General features: G+C 45.7%; 1 protein-coding gene across 4 annotated transcripts in view; it reads left to right on the plus strand.

Annotated features, from left to right (window-relative positions):
• Positions 1-26,543, plus strand: part of PEBP4 (phosphatidylethanolamine binding protein 4) — a 214,894-nt gene that overhangs the window by 113,816 nt on the left and 74,535 nt on the right. For all 4 annotated transcript variants that reach the window (XM_006930640.5, XM_019828435.3, XM_003984698.5 and 1 more), the window contains one exon: positions 5,105-5,203. In XM_006930640.5, the coding sequence (XP_006930702.3) occupies positions 5,105-5,203 (99 nt within the window). The remainder of the gene's footprint in view (positions 1-5,104; positions 5,204-26,543) is intronic.

Genomic DNA, 26,543 nt, shown 5'->3' on the forward strand with positions numbered 1-26,543 from the left:
AGTCAGGTGCCCAACCAATTGAGCCACCCATGCGCCCCCTGCAAATGATTATTTTAATTTAAAACCATAGCATTTCCCCATATCTATTCAAGTTTTCTTTTTATGCTTATCAGTAGTGTTTTGGTTTCTTTGTCTAAGTCGTGGATTTTTCATCAGGTTTATTGCTAGATACTTTATAGTTTTTATTACAATTGTAAAATGGCATTTTAAAAGTATATTTTCTGACTGTTATTAATAAGTACTGATTTTGTGTGCATGTCATAAAAACTCATTACTGAATATCAGTCTAGTTGTTTCCAACTGATTCTTCTGGATTTCTCATGTAAGCAGTCATGTCACTTGCAAAATAATAATAATAATAATAGTAATTAAAAGACAAAGAGCAGGGGCACCTGGGGTGGCTCCGTCGGTTAAGCGTCCAACTTCAGCTTAGGTCATGATCTCACAGTCCATGAGTTTGAGCCCCGCGTCGGGCTTTGGTGCTGACAGCTCAGAGCCTGGAGCCTGCTTCAGATTCTGTGTCTCCCTCTCTCTTTGCCCCTCCCCTGCTCATGCTCTGTCTCTGTCTCAAAAATAAATAAAAACATTTAAAAAATTTTTAATAATAATTTTAAAAAAGACAGAGGATAGATGTTATTTCTTTTACAGTATTTACACTTTGTTTCTTTTTATTTTCTTATTGCTTTGGCTCCCTATTCTTGGGAGTATCAGTTGTACAGTTTTTCCTTCTGGAATTCCATTGGAATCACACACACACACACACACACACACACACACACACACACACACACACAGGCTCTTTGGGATATGATCCTACTTTGCCCCTAATATTTTCATCTGATTATCCTTTCTTCTGAGTTCTTAGAATTTCCTTGGACTCTATCTTCAGATTCTCTCATTTAATTTTCTATAGCATCTAATATGTGGTTCAGTGACTCTTTAGGATTTTAACACTCAACCGTGTTTTTATCTCTAACCTACTCTTTGGCAAGTTGCCGGATCCCCCAGTTGTTGCAGCACACACTGCTTGTGGTCCTCTCCCTGGATGGTTGTGTTTTATTGATCCCACCCCACTCCTTCTTCAACAGCCCCACCCCTCGGGGTCCCCAGTTCCACCCTACCCATTCTTCTATTCTCACTGTACCTGTTCTCCCTGACAGGTTCATCTGTCCTCACGCCCACTACTCACATGCTTAGTCATGAGAGAGCTCCTACCTCAGAACTCCATGTCAGAGATGTCTCTGCCTGCATGTTTTAACACCAAACTCACTGGCTCCCAAATTTGTTACTCCTAATATTCACGGCACCATGGTCAGCTAGTTGCCCACGATAGAATGTCAGGGTCATCCTGAACATCTCCCTCTCCTCTATCTGCCCTGTCCAGTCACTTCACACTGTTGATGGGACAACACAAATGCCTCTTTCTGTCTTTATCACTACCACTCACATTTTTAAGCTCTTGCAGTCTCTCTTCAGGGTATCCCAGTTGTCTTTTTTTCTCTCTCTCTTTTAGCTTTTTTACTCAGTGTTACCATGCGCCTTCCAAAAGCACACATTTAATCATGTCAGTCATCGATTCAGTTTCGGTGGGTCCTATTGCAAAACAAATTCTAAACAACTTAGGACATGTAAGACTTTATTGTCTTGTCCCAGTAACCTTTCAGCTTTGTCACCTGCCATTCCTTTCCAGATGTCTTATGTCCCAGCACACCAAGATTCTTGCCACTCCCCAAACATCCTCATGCCTTTGCACAGACCCTTCCCTTTGTCTACAGAGTTGTTTTCTTGACCCTTTACCTGCTTATTCTTCAAGATCAAGTTCAAAAGACAACTCGGTGTGCCTGGGTGGCTCAGTCGGTTAAGCATCCGACTCTTGATTTTGGCTCAGGTCATGATCTCACGGTTTGGGAGTTCAAGCCCCACATCAGCCTCCGTGCTTGTCGTGCAGAGCCTGCTGGGGATTCTCTCTCTGCCTCTCTGCCTCTCTCCCTGTCTCTCTAAGTAAATAAATAAATAAATAAAAACTTCTTTAAAAAGACAACTCTGTGAAGGCTGCCTGGACTCCGGAGGTAGAGAGGTTTAGGCTCCCTCCTCTGTACTCCCTTAGTAATTGGTAAATGTTTCTCTACTCAAGCATTCACATGTTGTTCTACAGCTATGTCTGTGTCTGTCTCTCCCTTCAGATCAAGAGGAGCCCCAGCTCTTCTCTTTGTACTTTACTCACATCTTACTCTCCCACTCCCTTCTCATCCAGACTACTGAGCAGTCCGAGTCCCTATCAAGTGAAACCCACCTACCACTTATTTCTCAACTGCACTTTACCAGTTAAAAGCACACAGATGTGGAATGAAATATTACCTAGTAACCTTATGACCAACCTATGGTATAGTCAGTTTCTCACTTTCCAAAATGACTATTTCACACCTTCTTCTTTGTCCCCAAACCTCCTATAATTCCTATTCCCCTGATGACCTTGCCTCTAATTCACTGAGAAAATAGAAGTAATCAGAAGACAATTTCCCCATTCCTCACCATCACATTTTCCAGTTCCCTTGCATCTGAACCTGTATCCTCTGTGTCTACCAGAGGCCGGTCCCTCCACTTTTGCTCTGGATCCTGTCTCCACCCACCTTTCCAGAGTCTTGGCTTGTGCAGTGATCCCCTTTTTCCTCTGTCATCTAGATCTCCCTTTCTTCTGGATCATTTCCACTGGCCTGCTGACATGCTTGACTATCATCTATCTCCTAAAAAAAATAAAAACAATTTAAAAAAATCTCTTGGCTCTTCCTTCCCATCTAGTAATAGCCACTCCATGTCTCAGCTGACCTTCACACTAAAATTATCATCCCGTCTCATCTCCACCTATTCCAATCAAACCTCAGTCCTTTCTACCTCACTGAAACTGGTCTTGCCAAGTTAACACTGTTCCCAAGTTGTCCAATCACATTGTCACATCCGTGTCTTCATCTTGCCATACCTTTCAGCATCATTGAACACAGTTCACCTCCTCCTTTGGGAAACAACTTTCTGGCTCGGCTTTCATGATCCCTACTCTTCAGGTGTGCCCCCCCACCCCGGATTCAGTCTCCTTTGTCAGATTTTCTTCTTTTCTAAACATTAGCTGTTCTAGAATCTGGTCCAGAGACTTCTTTTCTGCCCCATGTCTAACCTACCCATGAAGAATCTCATTATTTTATGGGTTTAGGACTGTCTATATGTCAGTGACTCCAAAACTTATATGTCTACTCCTCATCTCTCCTCTAGACTCCAGACTCTAACTTATATACTTGATTATCTTTTCAGAAGTAATTCCAACTTAATATGTCTAAAACATAAATCTCAATACCCTCCTTCAAACAATATCACTGCCAAGTCTTTTATGTCACTAAATGACACCATTCACCCAGTTGCTCAAGCCAGAAACTCATGAAACACCCTCAGATTCTCTTTCCCCACCCTCTACTGCCCCACTGTCCCATCCATCCACAGATTTTATCGATTCTCCCTAAAAATACTTCCCCAATCCATCTACTTGTTTCTAGCTCTATTGCTACTATTTTAGTCCAATATACCACCATCCTTCACTAAGACATCAGCCTCCTGACTGGCCTCCTGGCTTCATCTGTTACCTCCCACTCGCCATTCATTCTTCATCCAGCCACCAAAAAATCTTTGAAAAACATAAATCAGGGGCACCTGGGTGGCTCAGTCAAGTGTCTGACTTCAGCTCAGGCCATGATCTTGGAGAGCTTGTGAGTTTGAGCCCCACATCTGGCTCTGTGCGGACAGCTCAGAGCTTGGAGCATGCTTTGGATTCTGTCTCTCTCTCTCTCTCTCTCTGCCCCTCCCTGGCTCATGCTCTATCTCTCTCTCTCTCTCTCAAAAATAAATAAACATTAAAAAATTTAAAAAAAACCCATAAATCAGAGTGTATCACTCTCCTGGTTAAAACCCTCCATTGGTTCTGCATTGCACTTAGAATAAAACCCTCCTCCTCACCCTGCCAAGGTCTACCAAACCTTCTGTGGGCTCTCAACCACCTCTCCAAACCTGCCATGTCCATTCTCTCCATTGCTTGCTCCTAACCACATGATTTTTTTTTAGTGTTTATTTATTTTTGAGAGACAGAGACAGAGCACGAGTTGGGGAGGGGCAGAGAGAGGGGGGACACAGATTCTGAAGCAGGCTCCAGGCTCTGAGCTGTCAGCACAGAAGCCAATGCAGGGCTCAAACTCACAGACTGTGAGATCATGACCTGAGCCAAAGTCAGAAGCTCAACCCACTGAGCCACCAAGGTGCCTCCCACATGGTATCCTTTCTGTTCCTCGAATGCTTGCTTTTTCCCATCTGAAGGCCTTTGTGGCAGCTATTTGCCCTTCTTGGAACGCTTGCTCCCTCTCATCCCACTCTATTTTGTTTTAATCATAGTACTGATCACAATTGGGCATTTCCTTGTGGTTTTGGTTTCTTTGTTTTTTGAGTTAAAAAAAAAATCTGTGTCTCTTACCGAGAATAAAAGCTTCCTGAAAGCATGGCTCACACTGTCTTGTTCTCTGTTGGATGCCTAGCCTGTAGAACAATTTCCGGCACATAGTAGGTGTTCAGAAAATGCTTCTTGAAGGGATGAGTGAATCCTAGTATTCCTTGCAATTGGTACAATTCCTGACACAGACTAAGTTCTCCTGTGTTTGCTGAATTAATAGATAAGTTCCTCCAGCTATACTGTGAACCCCTCCCCCACTCGTGCTCTGTCTCTGTCTCTCTAAAAATAAATAAACATTAATTTTTTTTTAAATTTCTGCTTCCATCACAGCACCTAGCATGATGCTAGGGACTTCTGGATGCTTAGTAACTATGCTTGTTTGATTTATTCTTCTTCATAAAGGGAAAGCCAAGATTTTCAACTATCTACTTAATAGACTTCACTTGTCTGAGAGTAAACACGTGACATAAGAGGAATGGCACAAGAATGGGGATGGACTGGGTAGGGGTTGGTCAGCCCCTCTTGGCTGGAGTAGAGATAAAAGGAGAGTGTGCACCTTGCAGCTTTCCTATCAGAATTCTAGTCATGGTGCTACATTTCTTTGTGATGAATCTGTTCCAGGGTGCAACCTACATCCTGGTGATGGTGGATCCAGATGCCCCTAGCAGGTCTTCCCCCAAGGCTCAATTTTGGAGACATTGGCTGGTAACAGATATCAAGGTAAGCAGGCCAGAAGGCGCTTTCTGATTCACTTGGGCTTATAGCTGGAAGATTACCGTTCTGGGCAGTTTTCAGCTCTCATTCAGGAGGGCTGGGGACTCAGGTTGCCCCCTAAACTCAGCTGTCACAGCCCCTCCCAGGTTTTCTAACACTTTTGAAAAAGGTCCAGGATCAGTGGTGCACAGGTAAACCGGGTGGGGAGAGCCCTAACTTGTAGTGTTTGCTGATTTCTATAGTGTAAATACTTCCACCATGGCCAATTTCAAGTTACTGATGATTTAACGGTTAACTCAGATTTTTCTGAAAATTTAACAGTGGCTCCAGCGCACCACCACGAGGGGCCTGGATTCGGAGGCACAGAGGTGACTGTGTAGTCCAGGTGGCAGAGCCGGCAGGGAGAGTCCTGCAGGGGGTCCTCCTGATGGGCTGAGGGGCAGTCTCCTTTTCTTTGTACAGAAAAAAGTGGCCTCCCCTCATCTGTGTCCCTTGGCCATCACATAATTGTGAAGGAGTCTGGCTCATCCTTTCTGGAGTAGGTCTGAGGAACACAGATCTGGAGGGTTGGTAACGGGCATTATGTAGGGCGGGGGGAGGCTGTATTCCCAAACAAGTTTTGGAGACCCCAGGCTACACTGTATTAATCACATTCCTCACTGACGGGTTTTTTAGTGCTTTTAATATTCTAATGTGCACTATATAATCTGCATTTGTTTTCCAGCCTCATTTGCCTAGTGAATCTTTTGTTCATGAGCGCCTGGCCGCACACTTTGGGAAAATCCATGCTAGCTTCAGCCGTTCATGCATCTGTGCCTAGAGAGTTCACAGATGGCCTTTGCATAGGCATCAAGCCGTAAGATAGTGGGAACCCAGGGGCACCTGGGTGGCTCAGTCCGTTAAGCATCCAACTCTTGGTTTCAGCTCAGGTCATGATCTCGCAGTTTGTGAGTTTGAGCCCTGTGTTGGGCTCTGTGCTGACTGCACGGAGTCTGCTTGCAAGTCTCTCTCTCTCTCTCTCTCTCTCTCTCTCTCTCTCTCTCTCCCTCTCCCCCTCTCTCCCTCTCCCTCTCCCTCTCTGCCCCTCCTTCTCTTCCTCTCTCTGTCTCTCTGTCTCAAAATAAATAAAGATAAACTTAACCAAAAAAAGATAGTGGGAACCCAGAACTAAAAGACTTAAGTCTGGATCTAGGTTTGACAGGTTCCCAAATCCATCATCTCTATTAAGTCACTCGGAGTCCCTCCGGGTATTTCCTCTTTGTCTGTAAGATGGGAACCATGTTACCTCCTCTATACGGTTGTCGCAAGAATCCAATGAGAGAGCATACTGAGAGCACTTTGGAAAACAGAGAGCACCACAAATGTAAGGAGTTTGTGTTTTTCCTTCCCCCACTGTGGGTCAGAGGAAGGGGTATCGGTGTGAACTATCCATCGGTTCTCCTGAGCAAGGCAGGGGCTCTCACAGCCCCTAGAGTCGGGGGCTGGTGGGAGAAGCTATCCTGTCAACCAACCCCTGCCCAGTGACCACGGGCCCTTCACGGGGTGCTTAGGTAGACAGCCCATCCTCAGAGGCAGTCCTGGCTACACACAGCCTTGAAGGAGTCCCCTCCAGGGAGGCCTCCAGCAGGCTTTTTGGACAGTGCCTGAGCCAGGCTCCTGAGGGAAAGCAGGAACATTGCTTCAACACACTTCCCCTGGCCAACCACCCGTCAGCCTGGTAAAGAGCCTTGGAAACACCATAAACATGCAAAGGGGCAGAGCTGGGGGATTTTCATGCCATCAAGGCTGGGAGAGAAGCTGAAGGCACAAAAGGGAAAAATACTGGATCCTGCCCCAATCTAGAGCATTGCCAGTTTCTATACTTGGGATTCCCAGGCGTCCTAAGGGGGAGAAACTCTCAAGAAAGGAGTACTGCTCCAGACATGACATGTGTAGTGCAGCTCTTCACACACCGGGCTGTCCATAAGAGGGTTCTACTGGGCAGTTCTGAGGCAGATTTCAGAAACCATGGTGGATGGGATAATTTCAGCATTGAGGGCACCTTGGGGCCATAAGACTGCCTCTCTTCCAAGCCTGAAGCCCCCCGCCCCACCCACTGCCCTCACCCCAGTATGCACTCAGGACAGTTCTCTCACAGAAGCTTTGCAGGGCAGACGTGGGTTCTCAGCACCCCAGCTGAGAAGCAGAGCAGGTGGCAGGTGGCAGGTGGCAGGTGGCAGCTGTCCGGCAAGACCGCTAAGCCGCAGAGCTTATCAGGGCCATCTGCCCGGGTGTGGCCCCCAGCCTTCCCGCTTAGACCGGAGGAGGCTTGGGTTTCAGGCACATTTTCACCCACTTTCCCTGATCCAAGTGTCCAGCAGGAAGCAGCAGCTCTTGTCAGCTGTATCCACTCAGCCTGCCCACCAGCCCCCAGATTCCTTTAGCTGCATGGCCAGTATGAAAACCAGGCTCACTTAGGTCTCAGGCTGTGGCCCTTGGCCAAAAAAAGGGAAGGCTCTAATCAAACCCAGAAGCACTTCCTTTGTGTTGGCATTAGCTGAGGCTGAGTAGGTCTCAGACATTACAGCATGTTCAAATCCACTGGTGAATGTGTTAAAATGCAGATTCCCAGGCACCACTTCCGTCAGTCTGGAGAGAACGAGGCATACAAGTTTAACAGGTCTCCAGAAGGAATTTAGCCAATGGAAGGAAGACCACAGAGTTCAGCCTGAATGCTTTGGTCATTGTTATCACCCATCTGGGAGCAATTTTCAAGTGACAATCATTTTCAACCCTTCCTTTTGATCCCCACGATCAGGGCATGTGAACTAGGCATTATCCCCATTTTATAGGTGGGAAAGCAAAGCCTGGAGACGTTGGATGGTGCAGTCTCTCAGCTAGGTGGGTCTTCATTCCAAGGCCCCCAACTCCAAACTGCACACCCTTCTGGCCATACCACATGGTCTGGTTCACACCACATCTCTCCCATCAGCTCCATGGTGGCAAGAGGCATGCCACCTTGCCCTCTCTGTAAGATGGCAAACGTAATCTCTGTGGTTCTGCTACCATTCCAGGGCTCTCCTTCTGGTTCCCTCTTATGGACAGATGCTTCCAGGGAACCTCCCCAAAGACTGCTATCTTGGGAAATCAAATACACCTGGCTAACATTCAAACCCTTCAGGAATTCTCATCCTTAATATGTTGGGCTAAACGTAAACCCAGTGGGGTGCCTGGGTGGCTCAGTCGGTTGAGCACCCAACTCTTAATTTCAGTTCAGGTCATGATCTCACGGTTTGTGGGATCAAGCCCCATGTCAGGCTCTGCACTGAGCTTGGAGCTTGCTTGGGATTCTCTCTCTCTCTCTGCCTCTCTTTCTCTCTATTCTCTTTCTCTCTGCCCCCTCTCCCCTGCTCATGGTCTCTAAAATAAAAAACTAAAAAGTGAGTCCTATATATTATCATTACCCTCAGCAGTAAGTGGCCTCAACAATAAGGCACACCATAAAGTCACTACAGACATAAAGTGATGATGGTCCTGAGATTCACAGTGACCACAGAGGTGGAACCCAGGCTGGCCTTGATATTAGGAACACAAACCTAACTGCGTGGTGGGTGGGCCATGGCCATGGGAGCCCCTCAGTAAGGACAATTTGGGGGCCATCTATCCAGGTGGAAACAAATAATTTCTCAGGAATACAGGAAACATCTGCAGCTCCCTGCCCTAAAGAGAGGCTGGCAAGTGTCTACTATAGGGTGGGATAAAGCTCTAGACGCCTGGACAACTTGTACAAAAACCAGAGAGAAGTCCACCAGGAGGAAGCAGGCATTCATGTTACCCTTTGTTCACTTGATTCAACAAATATGGGTTGGCCATTGTTTGCAAGCATAAAGGCAAGGACTCTGGAGCCAGACCACTGGGCTCCAATCTGACAGTATAGCTATGTGATCTTGGGGGGCAGGGTACTCAACCTGTCTTTCAATATGCTCACTTTAAAAGTGGGGATACCAATAGCCCCTGCCTCCTCACCCTGTTGTTATGGAGTTCAGATGAGTTGTTTTAAGTAAAGAGCTTAGAACAGTACCCAGAACACATAGCGAGCTGTATGTATCGTTGGTGGCCGTGATGTTACCCTTACTGCTCCTAAGTCAGGCACCAACACTGGCACTGGGGTTAGAGATGCAAACACAGCAGGGGAAGTCTCCGCCTTCTATGAGTTTCTACTCTAGTGAAGCAGAGGAAGGAGGCTGAGGCACAGGGGCTCTCTCAGGGAGGAACTGGCCACAGCCGCGGGTTCCTATCAGCTTGGAGACTGAACGTCAGTCCTCCAACCTGGCCCGACCAGGACAGGCAAGGACTGCTGCAAACAGCATGCCGTCCTTCTCCGCCCCCTCTTTGAAAAATCTCTCATTGAACAAAAGATTTCCAACAGAGCATTGACACACAACGTTTCTCTCCCTGCCATGTCCTCAGCTTTTCCTTTAAGATGTTCTTGAGTTCTGATTCAATCGAACTAATAGTCTTCATGCTAAAGCCTAATTAAAATATCAATTAATTTGCATCATTCATTTCAGAAGAAAAGCTTATTGGTTCATCTTCTGTTTGTCTCTGAAATTAGTGCTCAGGGCTTTTCATGCAGATATTTTCATTAGACTTTTTATTGTTAATGGGAATATTGAACACAGGAAGATGGTATATTAATACCTTCCACAAAGAATATCATGATTGGTGACAAAGAACACTAAGAACAATTAAGGAGACAAGAGTGCCTTTTTTCTTCCAAAAAAGAAAATCTTCCTAGAAACCGTCAATGATTCTAAAATTCGCCCTGAATCTCTTTTTTGTTTCAAGAAAGAAAGCGAAACGGCAAGTTCATGTTTCCCTTTCATTCAGTGCCCCCAACCTTTGGCAGCTGTAAGCACAACCAATTCTGGATAGAATTAAAAGGACTTCTAAGGGTCCATTATTCTGTCTACTTTTCTGTAAGGTTGAATTTTTCCATAATGAGAGCTTGTTTCCTAAAGGACCTCTAAGTGTGTTAGGTGAATAAGATACATGGGAAACCAAGTAAAGCGGGCAAATATCTTAGCCTCTTGCCTTCCAGTTATGCGGTTAGCACAGGCCAGGACACCTCTGCTTGAATCGTCGACCCCACTACTGAGTGATCTCAGGCAACTTACTTGACCTCTCTGAGACTGCAGCTTCTTGTTTGTATAACTGACATAAATCATTAGGCTTCAGGGTTGAGATAGGAAGAGGAAATTACATATGCAAAGAGGGGAAGCCTCCCTAGAGAGAGGCACTACAGAAAATGGCAAATTTATCCTGTTCCTAACCAACTGAGCAGCAGATCCTGTAGAAATTTGAATATACTCTGTGTGTGTGTGCATGTGTGTGTGTGTATGCGTGTAGTATCAGAATATTATATATATATATTATACATATATATATATATATAATATTCTGATATTATATAGATTCCAATTCCAAATAGATATACTCTGAAGCAAGCTAATGATAATACACGGAAGAAGAATAAACAATCTTGATCAGAACCACAAGTTCTGATGAAGAGATCAAACCAAGGAAATGGAGTTAATTAGTTACTTTCTTTAGACCTATATTTTCAGTTTTGCAATGATATTTGTGCACTTGTCCATGCGTGCTTTGCCCTGTATTGTGAGGGTCCATTAATTTAAGTAATAAACACCTACAAGGCATGGCTTATGCTCTCTAAAGATCTATGGGCCATAAAGAACATTTGGTGATGGGGACAATACAGGGGGCCCTGGTTATAAAGAACATGGCCACCCTGAAGGGGCAGGGAAAGAGCCTGTACTTCTGGGTCAGATGAACCAGTGGAGCCTCCAGACTCTTCCACGTCCAGATGGAAATTCCTGAGCCTCAGTTTCTTCATCATTAAAATGGGAATGATATTAATATCTCTCTCCCAGTGTTGAAGAAGATCAAAACTCCTGAAACTGAACAGAATAGTAGGACCTTGATAAATGTGATTCTCTCCCCTATGACCCCCAACTTGGAGATCTGACCATAGCAGCCACTTATAATTGAGCAATTTCCCTTAGGCTCTTGGACTCATCCTTGCAAAGTAAGAATTCTAGACAATGACACAGACCTTATGGTAAAAACAGCTCATCTTTTTGCCTTTGAAGAATGCAGGTGGGTTCAGGCCAGCTTGGAGGACTTGACCTGACCAGGATTTGCTTAGATGGAGGTAGCAGTAGTTGGAGCAGTGGGGGTCAGTCCCATTATTCAGTCTCTGGGAACTGCCCTGTGTACCCCACCTCCACCAGACCACAGCCAGGGCAGGGGACTGGGCTACAAGTGACAGTCAGGCCTACAGTGTGCTTCCTGCCCCCATCAAGACAGCACTTTTTCCTCGACACCTTCCATTTTTATTTTTCACACAAGCCAGCACCCTTCGGCATTTCCTTATCACTCATAGTCCCCATCTTACTGTCATTGTCCCACCCCAAAGATGCCTTCGTTCCCATTCAAAGTAATTTAAATAAAATGTTGCTACAAAGTGGAATATTCTCTTTTGATGAATGTTTTTAAAGCCCTTTAGGTTTTCATGGTAATTTGCGGTGTAAAATTATTTGGAGATAAGAGCCAAATTAGCTCTCGTATGCTGAGGTCGCTGTGTCCTGTTATCCATGTGAGCAGTGTTTAAATATAATCAGCCCTCAGACTAATGCAGCATAATTGTTCATTTGAAATAGCTTTTTTTACTCCATTCAATGAGTCATTAAAATATTCAAGGGATAATGCAGTGAATTGGAAATGAATTTATCATATTATCCCATACATACTGTAGTGCTTCAGGTAACTAAGGAGAAAGAGAGAGAGAGAGAGAGAGAGAGAGAGAAAATATGAATAAAATGTGTACAGGCAGGAAAGGGGCCAGTTTATACAGGAATATGGTCAACAAAGCTTTTTAGTTGGTTTATGGAAACTATGTATAGAGAGGCTGACCGGGAGGGTGAAAAAAAAAAAGGAAAGTGCTGTTCTTCGAAGAGCTCGTGCGCTCTCTCTCTCTCTCTCTGTCCCTCGCTCTCTCTCTCTCTCTCTCTCTCTCAGCACTCTGAGAATCTGTGCTCCACCATAGCTCCACTGTTAACTTATTTTTATCAAATATGTTTATATCAGAAAGTCGTTATGGAAACCAATTCTGCCATCCAGGAGAATTCCTGGATCAGGCAGAAAATTCTCTCTCTCTGTCTCTCTGTCTCTCTCTCTCTCTCTCTCCCCACCTCTCTCAGTCTCTCTCCCCACCCGCCCAACCCTGTCACACACATACTCACACTCACGCACATACACCTCGCTCACACACACCCATGGACACCCCCAGAGGGAACAGCACTGCCTTGCTTACCGATTCTGAGCTCAGCTCTGACGGGCACAGAGGGCGGCACCCTGGCTCCCCTTCATGGCCACTCTGTAAAATGGATAAGACTGAAACAAACAACCCTGCCCTGACACCAGGAACCTGGGCTTGTCACGGTCCACTGGCCTCGGTCCCCCACCCCTGACTGAGCACACGTGCTTAGGAAGAGACAAAGGGGGATGGTGGCAGCACATTCAAAAGAGTAATCCTTGCTTAATTTCAGGAAAGTTCTATTAGTGTGCACTGTTTATATCACACCTGGGAGAATGTCTTCTGTTCTGGCCACACTGTGTTAAGAAAGAGCAGCATGAGGAAAGCAACCAGAACGGCGAGGCTCTGTAAAAGCTGTGTCAGATGAGCAGGACCTGAAAGAGGCAGGGGTGGGTAGCCTGCTGGAACAGAAAGGGAAGACACAAGAACTGCCTCTACAAATTCCTTGAAGATTTCATTAAAAATTTGAAGGAATCTAGTTGGAAAACAGGGGAGATCCTGCTGTGCTCCACGGGGCAGAATTAGAACCGATGGGTGAAATTTACATGGAAGTAAATTTTGGCTCCATATAAGAAAGAACTTTCGAAGAACTTGAACTGCCTAAGAACTGAGCATATACTCCACAGAGGAGGGAGCTTCTTATCGCTGAAAGTACTTATTCATGGGTAACCCAGGGAATTCCCCTGCTACGTAGAAGGTTGGAGCAGATGACCCGTAAGATGTTTCCACCTGCGTATTTCCTCTCCTGGCTAGTGACACTCTTCTTATAGCTTCTATTCATATAGCATAGTAACAACAGCAATAATAACTAAAGAAGGAAGAATAGAAAGGGAAAAGAGAAGAGGAAGAAAGAAAATAAGAAAAAACATCGGCACATTTAGCATGTGGTTTTGGGCACTGTGCTTTATTTACATGAACGTCTCATATAAATATCTTAAGAAAGCCCTAAGAGGAAGGTAGTAAAGACAAGAGAAGAGGGGTTGTGCAACTTGTCCAAGATTGCACAGCAAGCAGTGGCTGATTGGGATTTGAATTTAGAGCCTAGACATACGATCATGACGCTGTATGGCCTCTCCAGAGTTTAGGTGGGTTCTACACCCACTCTCAGGCCTGGCCCACGTGACAGCTGATGTCAGGGCCAGTTGTGGCTGCTATGAGTGCTGGTGTGAGTGGTGTGGTTTGAGGTGCCTGGTCCTCAGTCCTTAGCCTCTGTCCTTGGCCACACCTGCCTCAGCCATAGCACAGCCCTGATTCTGGGCCTTGGAGTGCAGCATACACCCAAGAGGTAAATTCTCTGACTTATTGGGAAGCAAATTAATTACCTCCCTGAATCTGTTCCCTCATCTGTAAAAGAGGACAGTAGAATCAACCTTGCAGGAACACCACAAAGACTTGGGAGAAAATGTGTAGAGCACAGCAACACAGCACCTGCCTCGTGGTAGGTGCTACTTACGTGCCGGTTCTCTACTGCTTCTGTCTGCTATCACCCTAAATCCTCCACAGGAAGCTTAGAAAGTAAGGAGCATATGTCACCTCCCAGATATAGGGCAAGGCCTGGCTGGGAGAATGGCCTGTCCATGTGGTTACCAGTTGAAAGACCTTAAGGGAAAAAGGCAACACAGGCATAGGACTTAACAGTGAAGTGTTGAGTCCAACTATTTAACATGCTGTGCTCAGCACTGTGTCTTTTAAATAACAATAATAGATGATAGACAAGAGAGACAGATAGACTTTTAATAAATAAATGTTAGAAGAATTTAAAATGTGATTTCTTTCCTGCTCTTCAGTTGGAAGGACAAGGCTAACATACAGGAAATGGAGAATAGAACTCATAGGGTGTAGTGTCGACTCTACCTGGGCTCTTGAGACTCAGAGAGCTATAAAAGTTCAGAGCACTTTTCTTTCCCCTTTGCAGTGAGGCATCTACTCCTCCTTCAAGATTCAGCTCATGATAACCTCCAGCTTTGTCCTTCTTTGGGTTGTTATTATTTGTGAGTCTCTTTTCCTGATTAGACCATGAGTTCCTGGAGAGCAGAATTGTATCTTATGTCTCCAGCACTTAGCATGATACCCGGAACATAGAAGGCCCATAGTAAGTGTTGATTGAATCAATTGATGAAGGCATGAAGGCATGAAGGAATGAATATGACAATGAAGGAAGGATGGAAGGATGGGTGGGTGGGTAGGAGGATGGATGGATAGATAAGGTGACATCACTCTATGATGACTTCACAGTGGAGATACAGGTTGAGCTGGGCCTTCAATTGTGAGCAGGCCTGAAAAGTCAGAGGATACCAGAGACTGTATTCCAGGAAGGGAACAGAATAACTAAAAGCTCAGACATTTGAATGGGATAGGAAAAAAGAAGAATCATAAACATAAAAGCCAAGACACTTGAGTCAATTCAAGCCCTTATCACTTCTCTCTAGATGATTATTACAGAAGTCTACTAACTGGTCCCCCTCCTGTACCCCCCACCTCCACCAAACGTTATCTATTTTTCTAAAATCAAAATATGATGATGTTACTTCCCTGGTTGAAGCCCTTTGGTGACGCCTCAGTATCTGAGGACAGAGTCCTGTCTGGCCCGAGTGTTATTTAAGGCCTCTAAGGATGTGGCCCCGCCTGCCCCACTGGTCCCCATTCTGAGGATGTGGCCTGCCTGCCCCGCCAGCCCCCATGATGCTCCTGCTGAGTGGCTTGTGGTATCTCACACCTTCTGGGTGGCTCAGGCCTCTGTGGACCGTTTTTGCTCCCCTCTCTGTAGAAACCCTGTCTGCAACCTGTAAACACTTACTTGCTTTGCACAAGTTAATTTCTCATGAGTTAAGACCTTCAAAGCCCAGAAAGAACTTAGATTTATGATCACAAAAGCATTTCCAGAAATAGGAGAGGAAAATGTAAACTCCCGAATTTAGGCTGGTGAGTGTGGCATCAATCCACATCAAAATTCCATAACCATTTGATAAACAGATGGTCCAAGACAACATGGAAAACAGTGAACACTGGGAGTCAGCATAGGGTCACTAAAAACAAGTCGCACCTCACCACTCAGATGTCCTTGCTGATAAAAGCACTGATCCAGTGGACCAGGAGGAGGTCCACAGCACAGCTTGACTAACCAAGGTGTTAGACCAAGTTCATCCTGGTAACCTTGTAGGCAAGGGGGAGAAATACGGCTTTGGTGACTATTGTGGTAGGTGGGTTTGTGGCTTGTTAACAATTCCTGAAGAGTGTTGACTAATGTCAACCTTACAGGTGGTCCCTGGTGACACAACACAGGACTCTTTCATGGCCCCATCTTGTTTGCTATCTTTATAGATAGCATGCTCACCGTATTTGTAGATCACACAAAGTTTCAAGGAATTGCTGGCATGGTGGCTGACACAAGACAGTTAATTTTAGCAAATTGCAAGGATGGGCCTGCAATGAAAAATTTAAATGTAATAGGGGTTAATCTAAAGTTCTATATTTAGGTTCTAAATCAATTGCACAAGTACAAAATGTGGAAGATCTTGCATGGCAGGAGTTCATGAGGAAAAAGGCTCCAAGGAGTTTTAGTTAATTTTTAAGCTAATTTTAAGCTAATAATAGAATGTTAAACCATAATGCAGGAGTTAAGAAAGTTAATGTCGTCTTAGATCACATCAATGGAAGTAAAGGCTTTTAGATCATTGAAGATTATAATTTCCCTTTTTCTGCATCGGTCAGACCACCTCTGTTCACCCATTCATTCATTCACTCATTCATTCATTCGACATGTGTTCAGCACAGCTTGGGTGATAGTTTTTATTCAGGCACTGCAGAGTTTCAAAACTCTGTTTATAAAAGTTTCAAAAGTTTATAAAGTCAAATCCCTTCCAGGGAAGAGCAACCAGTCTGGTGAGAGGAGTAGAGGAGTAAATCAATGACTACGTACAGTACAGAGTGGGAGTGTCAGTGTGGAGTTAAGTCCCAAGAACCTGGGGGGAAGAGGAGGTGAGCCCCTCAGAGGAGGTGACCCTTGAGCAGAGTAGAAATTCGGCAGGTGAACGGTGAGGAAACAGTATGTAGGCAGAGGAAATAGCAGGAGCAAAGGTCCTGAGACAGAAACCGGCTAGGGGGAGAGGGGGAGTCGTTTCCAGGAACAGAAAGAGGACCAGTGCAGCTGGAGCAGAGTGATCAAGTGCACAGGAGGTGAGCAGTGAGGGAGGCTCTGAAGGACAGAGGGTCTTAACCTTGACCTCTCCCTGGTTAGAATCACCTGGGAGCCATTCTCCAGACCAGCTAAATCAGAACCCCTGGAAACAGAGGCTTAACAGCCCTTAATTTCTGTTAAGCTTTCCCAGATGATACAAATGTGCATCTGGGTGGAGGAGGGGGAAATGGGAGTCACTAGATAAGGAGTACAAAGTTGCAGTTACACAAAATGATTAAGTTCTAAAGATTAATACTGTACTGTACACTTAAAAATTTGCTGAGGGTAAATCCCATGTTGAGTGTTCTCAGCACAATTTTTAGAAATTTCTTTAAGTTTATTTATTTATTTTTTTTTTGAGAAAGAGAGAGAGAGAGAATGCAAGCAGGTGAGAGGCAGAGAGAGAGAGAGGGAGAGGGAATCCCAAGCAGACTCCTCGCTGTCAGTGCAGAGCCCCCAATGTAGGGCTCAAACTCATGAACCACGAGATCATGACCTGAGCCAAAATCAAGAGTTAGACACCCAACTGACTGAGCCACCCAGGTGCCCCTCAGCACAATTTAAAACAAACAGGAAGGAAGGAAGGAAGGAAGGAAGGAAGGAAGGAAGAAAGAAAGAAAGAAAGAAAGAAAGAAAGAAAGAAAGAAAGAAAGAAAGAAAGAGAAAGGAAAACCTATGTGCATCTAGGAATGAAAACCACTGTCGCAGGGCTTTGTGTCCAGGCCTGTAGAGGGAGTTTGACACATGGTTATTGGAGGCCTTTAAAAAGAGGTTGATAACTGTTTTGTGTATTTTTGTTGCTGTTTAAGTAATCTCTACACCCATCATGGGACTCAAACCCACAACCCAGAGATCAAGAGTTGCATGCTCTACTGACTGAGCCAGCCAGGCACTCCTGCTTTGTGTCTTTGAAAGATCACTCTGGGGTGCCTGGGTGGCTCAGTCGATTGAGTGTCTGACTCTTAATTTTGGCTCAGGTCATCATGATCCCAGGCTCATGGGATCGAGCCCTGGATCAGGCTCCACACTCAGTGGAGATTAAGATTCCCTTTCTCTTTGCCCCTCTCCACAGCTCCCGTGTGTGTGTGCGCACACACACACACACACACACACACACACACACACACACATTCTCTCTCTCTCTAAAATTTAAAAAAAAAATCACTCTAACTGCTGTGTAGGGTGGCAGCAGGGTGGCCACAATAGGTTGTGTCACTCCTTTAGGAGGGATGAGGGTGATTTGTACCACGTGACAGCAGTGGGCATGGAGAGGACAGCTCTGGGGTCTATTTGAGGTTGAGGGCCTATTGAACTTGCCAATGGATTAGACATGGTGAGCGAAGGATGGTCCAAGGATGGCACCTAGATTTGGGGCCTGAGCAAATGGCAGTGCCATTTACTGAGATGGGAAACACTGGAGGATGGGCAGTTTAGGGTGTAGGAGGGGGGGATCTGAAGTTCTGAAGATCTGAAGCAAGCAGTTAATTCTGAGATGCTCTTTAGAACAACACCGGAGATTTCAAGTAGGAGACTGAAATGAGGCTGGAAGTCAGGGGAGATGCCAGAAGAGGAGGCCCGATTTTGGGCTACATCAGGTGTGTTTAGAGCCATGGGGCCTTTTAAGGTGGTCTCTTGAGGAGGGGAGTGAGTATATTGTCTTTGGAGATGTTCAAGAAGAAGCCGCCTGCCAGGGATTGAGCAAAAGGTTGGACACAGTTGGCTCTAGACTGCTTCCTCCAGCTCCCAGCTCCTGGGATTTTGTACTAGAGCCTGGCACCAGCCTGCCTAGAGCAGAGCACCGTGCTGGGAGACGAGTGCAGAGAGGCAGTGGACCAGGGCTGTGGAGGGCCTTGGAGGCCATGAGGAATTGGTTCTAGTTAGCAGAAAACTGGGTGACTCTTTGAAAGGAGCTCGGGATTCAGAGACGGGGGTCCTACACCACTTGCTAGCTGGATGACACTGCTCCAGGTCTCCCCCTCCGAGGGCCCCAGTTACTGCCAAGGAAAGGAGCCGGTTAGGTATTTGGGCCATAACATCCAGCTCAGAGAGTTTAATACCTTACTTGATCCTCTAATCAGCAAGCCTCAACCTTTCTTTCTGCCAAAATGTTGTTCTTATGCACAACATGCCCCTGGGTCTCTGAACACAAAAACCAAGCTCCACGTTCCGGGCAGTTCCCTGTGTGCCTGCTGTCCCAGTCAACAAAGTGTTTCAGAGTGCCGGAGAGAGTGGCGCTAGAGGGAGGATGTGGAAGCTGCTCCAACTGATTGTAAAAGGTAAACCATTCACTGGAGCTTTATTATTAGCAACGCCGGCCTTGGAACCTACGTCCCTAGTGATTTTCAACCCACAGCTGGAACTAGTGTCAGGACAGTGTTGCAAACCTCAGCTACAGACCTTAGAGGATCAGAGTGGGCCAGTGAGCAGGGCGAGGCCTAAACAGCTCTGGTTTAGAAGAAAGTCAGTTGCAGCCTGCCGTATCAACTGGAGAAAGACAACCCCGTGGCAGGAGGCACGCTGGGGGCGGCTGCAGGAATCCAGTCATGCCAGGGTGAGCAATAGGCCTTGAGTAGTGGGCAGTAGGATGGGGAGGAAGGTCCAGGTGTTCCTGGCTCTCTCCTGCCAGCCTCAGCCCAGAAAGACATGGTGGAGTCGGTGTGGGGCGATCAGAGACTGAGGGGCAGGAGACAGCAACCCCCACCCCACCCACCCTGCAGTGGGCGCTGTTGCTTCCCAGAGAGATGAGGAGGAGGAAACCAGTCCAGAGCTCTCTGGAAGAATCCAGGACTCTGCTTGGGTAGGGGGGAGGGGCTGCAGGGAAGGACCTAAATCGGGTGGAAAGACAGACCCCCCAGAGCTCCTTGGGCTGCTGCCCTGTCAAGCCCTTGGCTAAGAATTAGCTTTTTCCTTTCAAAGAGGGTGGAAGTCACTGTTTTCTTGTCTCAGTTGATGAACAGATTCTGGGTGGCAGGAGTCACCATAGAAACAGGTGCTATCTTAAGCAAATGAGCCTTATTAACCTTAAGAGTGGTGGAGTTTTCACAAGATTGCACATATAGGGTAGGAGGAGAGCTGAGTTTAGTTGGGGGAGGGCCACAGTGCTGGGGAGCCATGCTGTGGTGACTCTGGGTGTGGATATGTGTGTGTGTGTGTACATGTGGATGCATGTGTGTGGATGCATGTCTGCATGTGCTTTTGCAAAACCATTTCTCAGGGAGTGAGCTCATGTTCTGCCTTTTCCCTAACAAATAAACACATCCCCAACAGAAACTTTGATCTCCTTAGGAACTGGACTCCAGGTAGCAGAGATCAAGAGCCCAGCCTCCTCCCATAACTCTTTCCCCCACTGCTGTTTCTAGTCCCTGCATTTACTGCATGTCAGGAACAGGTGCCTCCTTGAGGACCCGGCCACCAGTTAGCAGGGACCTCTGCTCCAGGATGCAGTGTGGTGCAGTAGTAGACTAGGAATACCTACATCAGGTGAACCTGGGTCCATATGGCTGTTCTGTGATTCTGAACCAATGACCTGCCTTCATGAGCCCCAATCTATAAAAGGCAGAAACACAGGGCTTATGTGAGACTCCAATGAGATGATGTATACTGACACAGAGTGTCCCCCGGTTCTCCCCCTGTGAGGAAGGGAATCTCGCCTCTCAAGCACAGCTGTGACCTCACATAGGTTTTCCAAACCAAAGTATCTTTCCCCAGCATTACCTCATTGTACAGGTTTCCACTCATACCTGCTATGCTAGGTCCTGGGGGAGGTCAGGGAACATTAGAACAAAGAGCCTGCCTTCAGGGGGTTACCATCGTTTGGGGGCAGAAGAAAGACTTAAAAACTAAGGAACAAAACCAGGAAGTACTGAATCAGGTAGAGAGAAGAGCTACGGCAGCTCAAAGGGAGTGGGCAGGGAAAGGGTAGGAAAGGTGGGTGGCCAGGGCTCCAACAGCCAGGGAGGGCTAGGGTGGGCAGGGAGGATATGGCCAAGAAAGAGGGGCATATATTCATCTCTTGAGGCAAAGCCAGCCAAATTCTGGACTGCTCCCACGTTATGAAGGATAAACAATGAGCTGACACTCTCCCACAGGATCTGGGAGATGTGCATTTTGGCTCCAAGAAGCAAGTCTGCTGCCCTCTGCAGCCCCACCTTGGGCAGGACACTCACCCTCCCCAATCTGGCTCCAATTCTGGGGAATGAACGTGAACTGTCATCCCAGGGGCTCTGAGGACTAGTCCCATGAGGCCCTGCCATGTATACCCTACAGCCTGAGGTGCCACTTGCCCCAGGAGACAAGATGGAATCAGCCTACTCTGGGAGGGGCACAGCACTGGGGCACCTTTATTTTCCTTTGCCATGAGGAGTAAAGGGTCCCAACACATGCCTGAAGCTGGGATAGGGTTGGCATCATGGCTGAGGGATCCTCCCCTCCCTCACAGATTCTAGATCTCTAGAGCTGGAAGGGCCCTCAGAGTTACGTGATCCTAATCCTCCATTTTACAAATGAAGAAACTGAGGCCCAAGGTCATCTAAGCTTATTGTGCAGGATGTGGACCAGAATTGAGTCCTCCTGCTCTTTCCTTTCACGTCCCAGGTGAACGAGACTGTCCCTCCGGCTAAATGAGAGAGGCCGCCGCCTTGCATGTGCCCTGCGGGCCTAGGGCACTCACTGGGTGACTGACTGGGCCTCCTGGACTGCTCAGGTCTCACCTCCTTTCCCTTTCCAAATCAAAATTTGGCATTTCATGAGCTTCACCTGGCCCCAGCCAAGGACTGCAACTGTAGAGGCTCTGGGTAAGATCTCCCGGTCCACCCATCTCTGCCTCCCAAACTCTCTCCCCCACTGACTTTAGAAGTGCTTAAAATTCCTTAATGGCAGGGAAAGCATTAGGCCACAATTGAAGGCAAGGCTGGAACGGCTGCTTATTAGGGGAGAAGTCATGGATTGGCTTAAGCCCCAGGCTCAAAGTGGCAATAAACAATTCTGGAGTGTTGGCTGGGCCACTCATAGCAATCCAGAGCTGGGTTCCCCTGGGAAGTGAAGGAAAGTGAGATCAGGGCAGAGACAAGGAAGGAGGCAGATCTGAACCTAGCCATGTCTCCCCAAAAGTTTCTCCTCCACCAGCTGCCCCCTTCCCATGGGAGACGACACATAGACATTAATGCCATTTAAAGAATTTTATTCCTCATAGTTCCTAAGAGAAGGGGACATGCCATACGTGCCACACCATGCAGAGCCACCTGGGGAAGCGCTGGGATCAGTCAGGAGGCAGAAGGAGCAAGAAGCGAGCATGGTCCACAGTCTTTTATCTGTGGTTTTTACTGGAAGGAGTGGGTGAGGCAGGGGAGGTGAGTTCGAGCAGTTTTAGGATTGGAGAGTTTGAGTAATCTCAGTGGGCTCTGAGCTATGAGAGTGGTCTCTAGTCTCCTGGTACCTGGCCCCAGGGTGATTAGGACAGGGGAATATTGGCTTGGTGTGTGACAGATGTAGGATGTGGTTGGCAGTATGGGCTTTGCATTGGCTGGTCTGCATAATGGGTTGTTTGCTATCTCTAGGAATTAGCTAGCCCTGAGAAGGACAATCTCTCCTGGATTAGCAAACCCCTGGAATACCAAAGCATCATAAAATACGAAAGAAAGAAAGAAAGAAAGAAAGAAAGAAAGAAAGAAAGAAAGAAAGAAAGAAAGAAAGAAAGAAAGAAAGAAAGAAAGAAAGAAAGAAAGAAAGAAAGAAAAGAAAGAAAGGGAGAGAGAGAGAAGAGAGAGAAGAAAAGAAAAGAAAAGAAAAGAAAAGAAAAGAAAAAAGAAAAGAAAAGAAAAACCTGATTAATATACCTGGAGCCCACTTCTCTCCAAAAACTGCTCTTTTTTAAAGTTCTGCTCAAAATCCACCTTCCTTATTACTCCAGGACCCCTCCCTTTGTCTGGCCTCCCACCTAGCACTTAGTCTGTGCCGCACAATTTAGCACTGGCTTCCACGCTGTCTTGTTTCCTAGTTGTCCCAGGGCACTTGCCCTAGTTTCCCAGCCCCGTGGGAAGACTCTGCTCGCCTTCCTCCTGCCCTGGCACACATCTGGCCCTCTACCCAGAACACAGCCATTCTTCTTGGCATTAGCCCTTCGCAGCCACCATCCCAGCCAGGGTACTCACCCTGACCACCTCACCTTTCATGCTGTTGTCTCCTGGCTAGGCTGTCAGAATACACTGCGTCGTCCCACCCACAGACAACAGCAAGACACTCTTCTCCCACTCCTCTGACCACATGGACCCCGCAGCAGTCTGCCAGCAGCCTCCTCCAGCAAATAGACACCCTCCACCAACTGAGCACCCACCACTGACCACCATTCCTGCTCACCACTGACGACTTCCTCCCACCTACAGACCTCTTCTCCTGCCATCCCCCTACCTGACGAATCCACTCCCCACTTCTCTCCCAAACCAATGTCCACTCAGTTTCCAAACTCTGCTTACAGCCCACCACATCCCCTTCAGAATCACTCGGAACTCCTGCCAACCAGTTCACTGATTTTGAGTTGGATAATTCGTCCCCCTGGGCCCCGGTGCCCTCTCAGGGGAAATGAGGAGCTGGCCTGCATGGTCCCCTAAGCCCTTTTCAGTTCTAACCATCTGGGGTGCTGGCATTCTCTGCAGAATGGCAGCATGTAGGCAAAGAATAGGGCTTTTGTGCTTGGCATGTCCTCTCCACAGAGCCAGGGCAGAATGCTGCCCGGAGGAAGTCCCCTTCTTATTGACCAAACTGTCCCTAGTTACGATAGCAAGGGACAATTCCATCCAACTCAAATACAATTAACTGAGCACTCCTGATTCAAGATTCTGCTGGGCATCATGGGGACTCTAAAAGGATAGAATTAAATTCCTGCCCTTGAGGAACTCAGACTCACTGGGGAAATGAGTTACACACATATATACCATTCAGAATTGCCAGGGGAATTGGGGAACTTGTCATCAATATTTTCCAAGTTAAAAGAGCCAACCTGAGTCACTGCTTTTAATTTTTTTTTTAATGTTTATTTATTTTTGAGAGAGACAGACAGAGTGCGAGCAGGAGAGGGGCAGAGAGAGAGAGGGAGACACGGAATCCGAAGCAGACTCTAGGCTCTGAGCTGTCAGCACAGAGCCCGATGTGGGGCTCAGACTCATGAACCGTGAGATCATGACCTGAGCCGAATTCAGCCACTTAACTGACTGAGCCACCCAGGTGCCCCTTGAGTCATTGCTTTTCATTCTTAGTCTGGGTTTGCCAGCACTCAACACTAAGTATCTGACAGTATGCCTGTGTGAAGTCATCCATAAATATCGAGTGTCCACCATGGTGCAGGCACTGTACTGGGAACCTTGGGCTTGGAGACCCATCATACCTCTGGGATTTAGCCACTATTCTTCCAATTTTAAATATTCCCACCTTGTCCTCTTAACCATAGAAATGCTCAGAAATTTCCACATTTCAGCATAAGAACTATACCTCCTAAAATGTCTTTGATACTTAGAAGGATTAAAAAAAATCTTTTCAACATGTCTGTTGATTTCGGGTTCAGAAAATAAGATAAATCCATTTATATCTTATACTAATATACAGTATAGAGTATTAATAAACCACCCAATAAATGTAAAGAGTTTCAATAAAAAAACTTTCAGAGAGAGTATGAAAGACTTTAATATATGTAGAGATAACATAAGTTCACACATCAGTATTTTCCAAATTAATTTTTATATGTGCTCTTTGTTGATAAGGAAGGGGTTTTTATTGCAACTTGACAAAATGATTTTTATTGGAACTTAAGGTTACTTTTAGATATTAATACAGGTTATAAAACTGTAATTATTAAAAAGTATGGTACTGGTGGGAGAAGATAGACACATCATTGAGACTGAATAGAAGGATAGGAAACACTTTAAAACAGCATTTGATAAAGGAGTCCTCTCAAAATCAAAGAGAAAAGACTGATTATTTAATAAATGGTTTGGGGATGACTGGCTAATCATTTGGGGGGAAAAATAAGTTCTCACACCATGATCAAAATAAATTCTAAATGGATTAAATATTTAAATGTTAAAAATTAGACCATAAAAGAACCAAAAGAAAATATAGCTTAATATTCCTCCAGTCTAAGATAGAAAAAACCTTAATATGTATTTGCAAAGGCAGAAGTGAAATGATTGACCGATTTGACCTCATAAAACCTTCAAACTTCTGCAGGTCAAAACCTCCATAGACAAAATCAAAACACAATCAACACAGTGAAAAAAAAGTGATATATAGGACAAAGGGTTACTATCCTCAATAGATGAGGCACTTACAAATTAATAAGATCAAAATTGTACATAACTCACAGGGCTGTTGGAAGGAATAAAGGAAATGAAGCAGTATAAGAAGGTGCTTAGGGGAATGCCTGGCATACAGAAGGTACTCAATTAGTGTTCGCTGTTAATTTATTTTTTAGTAAGTAGAAAAATAGACAAAAGACCGCAATAGGAAGTTCTTTAAAAAGAAATAGGACATAAACATAGGAAAAATGAAAATGTACACTGTTACAGAAGTCCAGTGAAAACAAGAAATCACACACCAACTGTGGGCATTAAACTGGCAATGTTTGGGTTTTTTTCTTTAAAAACCAGCAATAATAGCATCCAGTGTCTTCTCGTATAATGCTGATGGGCGTGTAAGTTATGGAAAACACATTTGCAGGGTTATTTGGTATGTATCAAAGATCAGATACTTTCAAAATGAATGTATCCTTTGACCCAACAGTCTCCTAGAAACTTATACTAAGGAAATTATAATGAATGTGAGCACAGTTCATCCACAGTGCTGTTGAAAAACCAGGAACAACCTATCTGTCCAACAAGAGATGATTAGCAAATAAATTATGGCCCACAGAATATTATGCAGCCATTAAAACGGCTGAAGATGAATAGGTAAGGCCATCAATAAAAATACTTGTGCCAAATGGTTGTGAAAAAATAAAAAGCAAATTAAAAATGATTATACAGAGCGTGACCCACTTTTGTTGCGTGGGAAAATAGGCATGGCAAAAGAAAGCTGGAGAGTATATGCACCAAAACATTCATAGTAGTTAAGTCTGAGTAGTAGGATTATGAGTGCTATCTTCTTTTTTTCCAAAATGTCTATTTTCCAAATATTTCCACATTTTTTCCAAATTTTCTATCATCTATTGTTTTACAATCAGAATTTTAAATTTAAAATGCTATTTGAAAAAAATTACATTGCACAGAAAGAAAATATGATTATCACAACTATGGGGAATGTAAAGAGAAGTGGGTAAGGTCCCTGTTCACAGGAGCCTGGTTTCTTTTGGGAGCATTTAAGCATCACTTCTGCGGCAGAGCCCCAAGTGCCACACCACCCCATGCCCCCTCCACTGCCTTACACCTCTCCCCACTGTAGCACCCCATGCACACCTCTGTCACAGACCTGGCGCCAGTCAGTACAGGTTTGCTTCCCTTTCCCCCTGCCGGGCTGGGAGTTCCTCACAGGCAGAACCATTGTCCTTCATCTGTGTCCCCAAGAATGCAGGGCCAGGTCCTGAGTGTTCATTGTTAGAGCAACCTAAGCCTAGAACGAAAAGAATGCCTACCAACATAACGTCAAGTGCCTGCTGAGTTGCATAGGCAGTACGAAAACTCATAAGAAGGAGACGTTGGTTATGATTGGGATGAATAGGGAAGGCTTCATGGAGAAGGAAGACATTAAAAAACTCCCAGAAGCATGGCTAGGATGTGCCGGTCGCACTTATCCCTACCCCTAGCTCTTTC

This window comes from Felis catus, chromosome B1 (genome assembly GCF_018350175.1).
Source record: "Felis catus isolate Fca126 chromosome B1, F.catus_Fca126_mat1.0, whole genome shotgun sequence".
In the NCBI taxonomy this organism is placed as follows: domain Eukaryota; kingdom Metazoa; phylum Chordata; class Mammalia; order Carnivora; family Felidae; genus Felis; species Felis catus.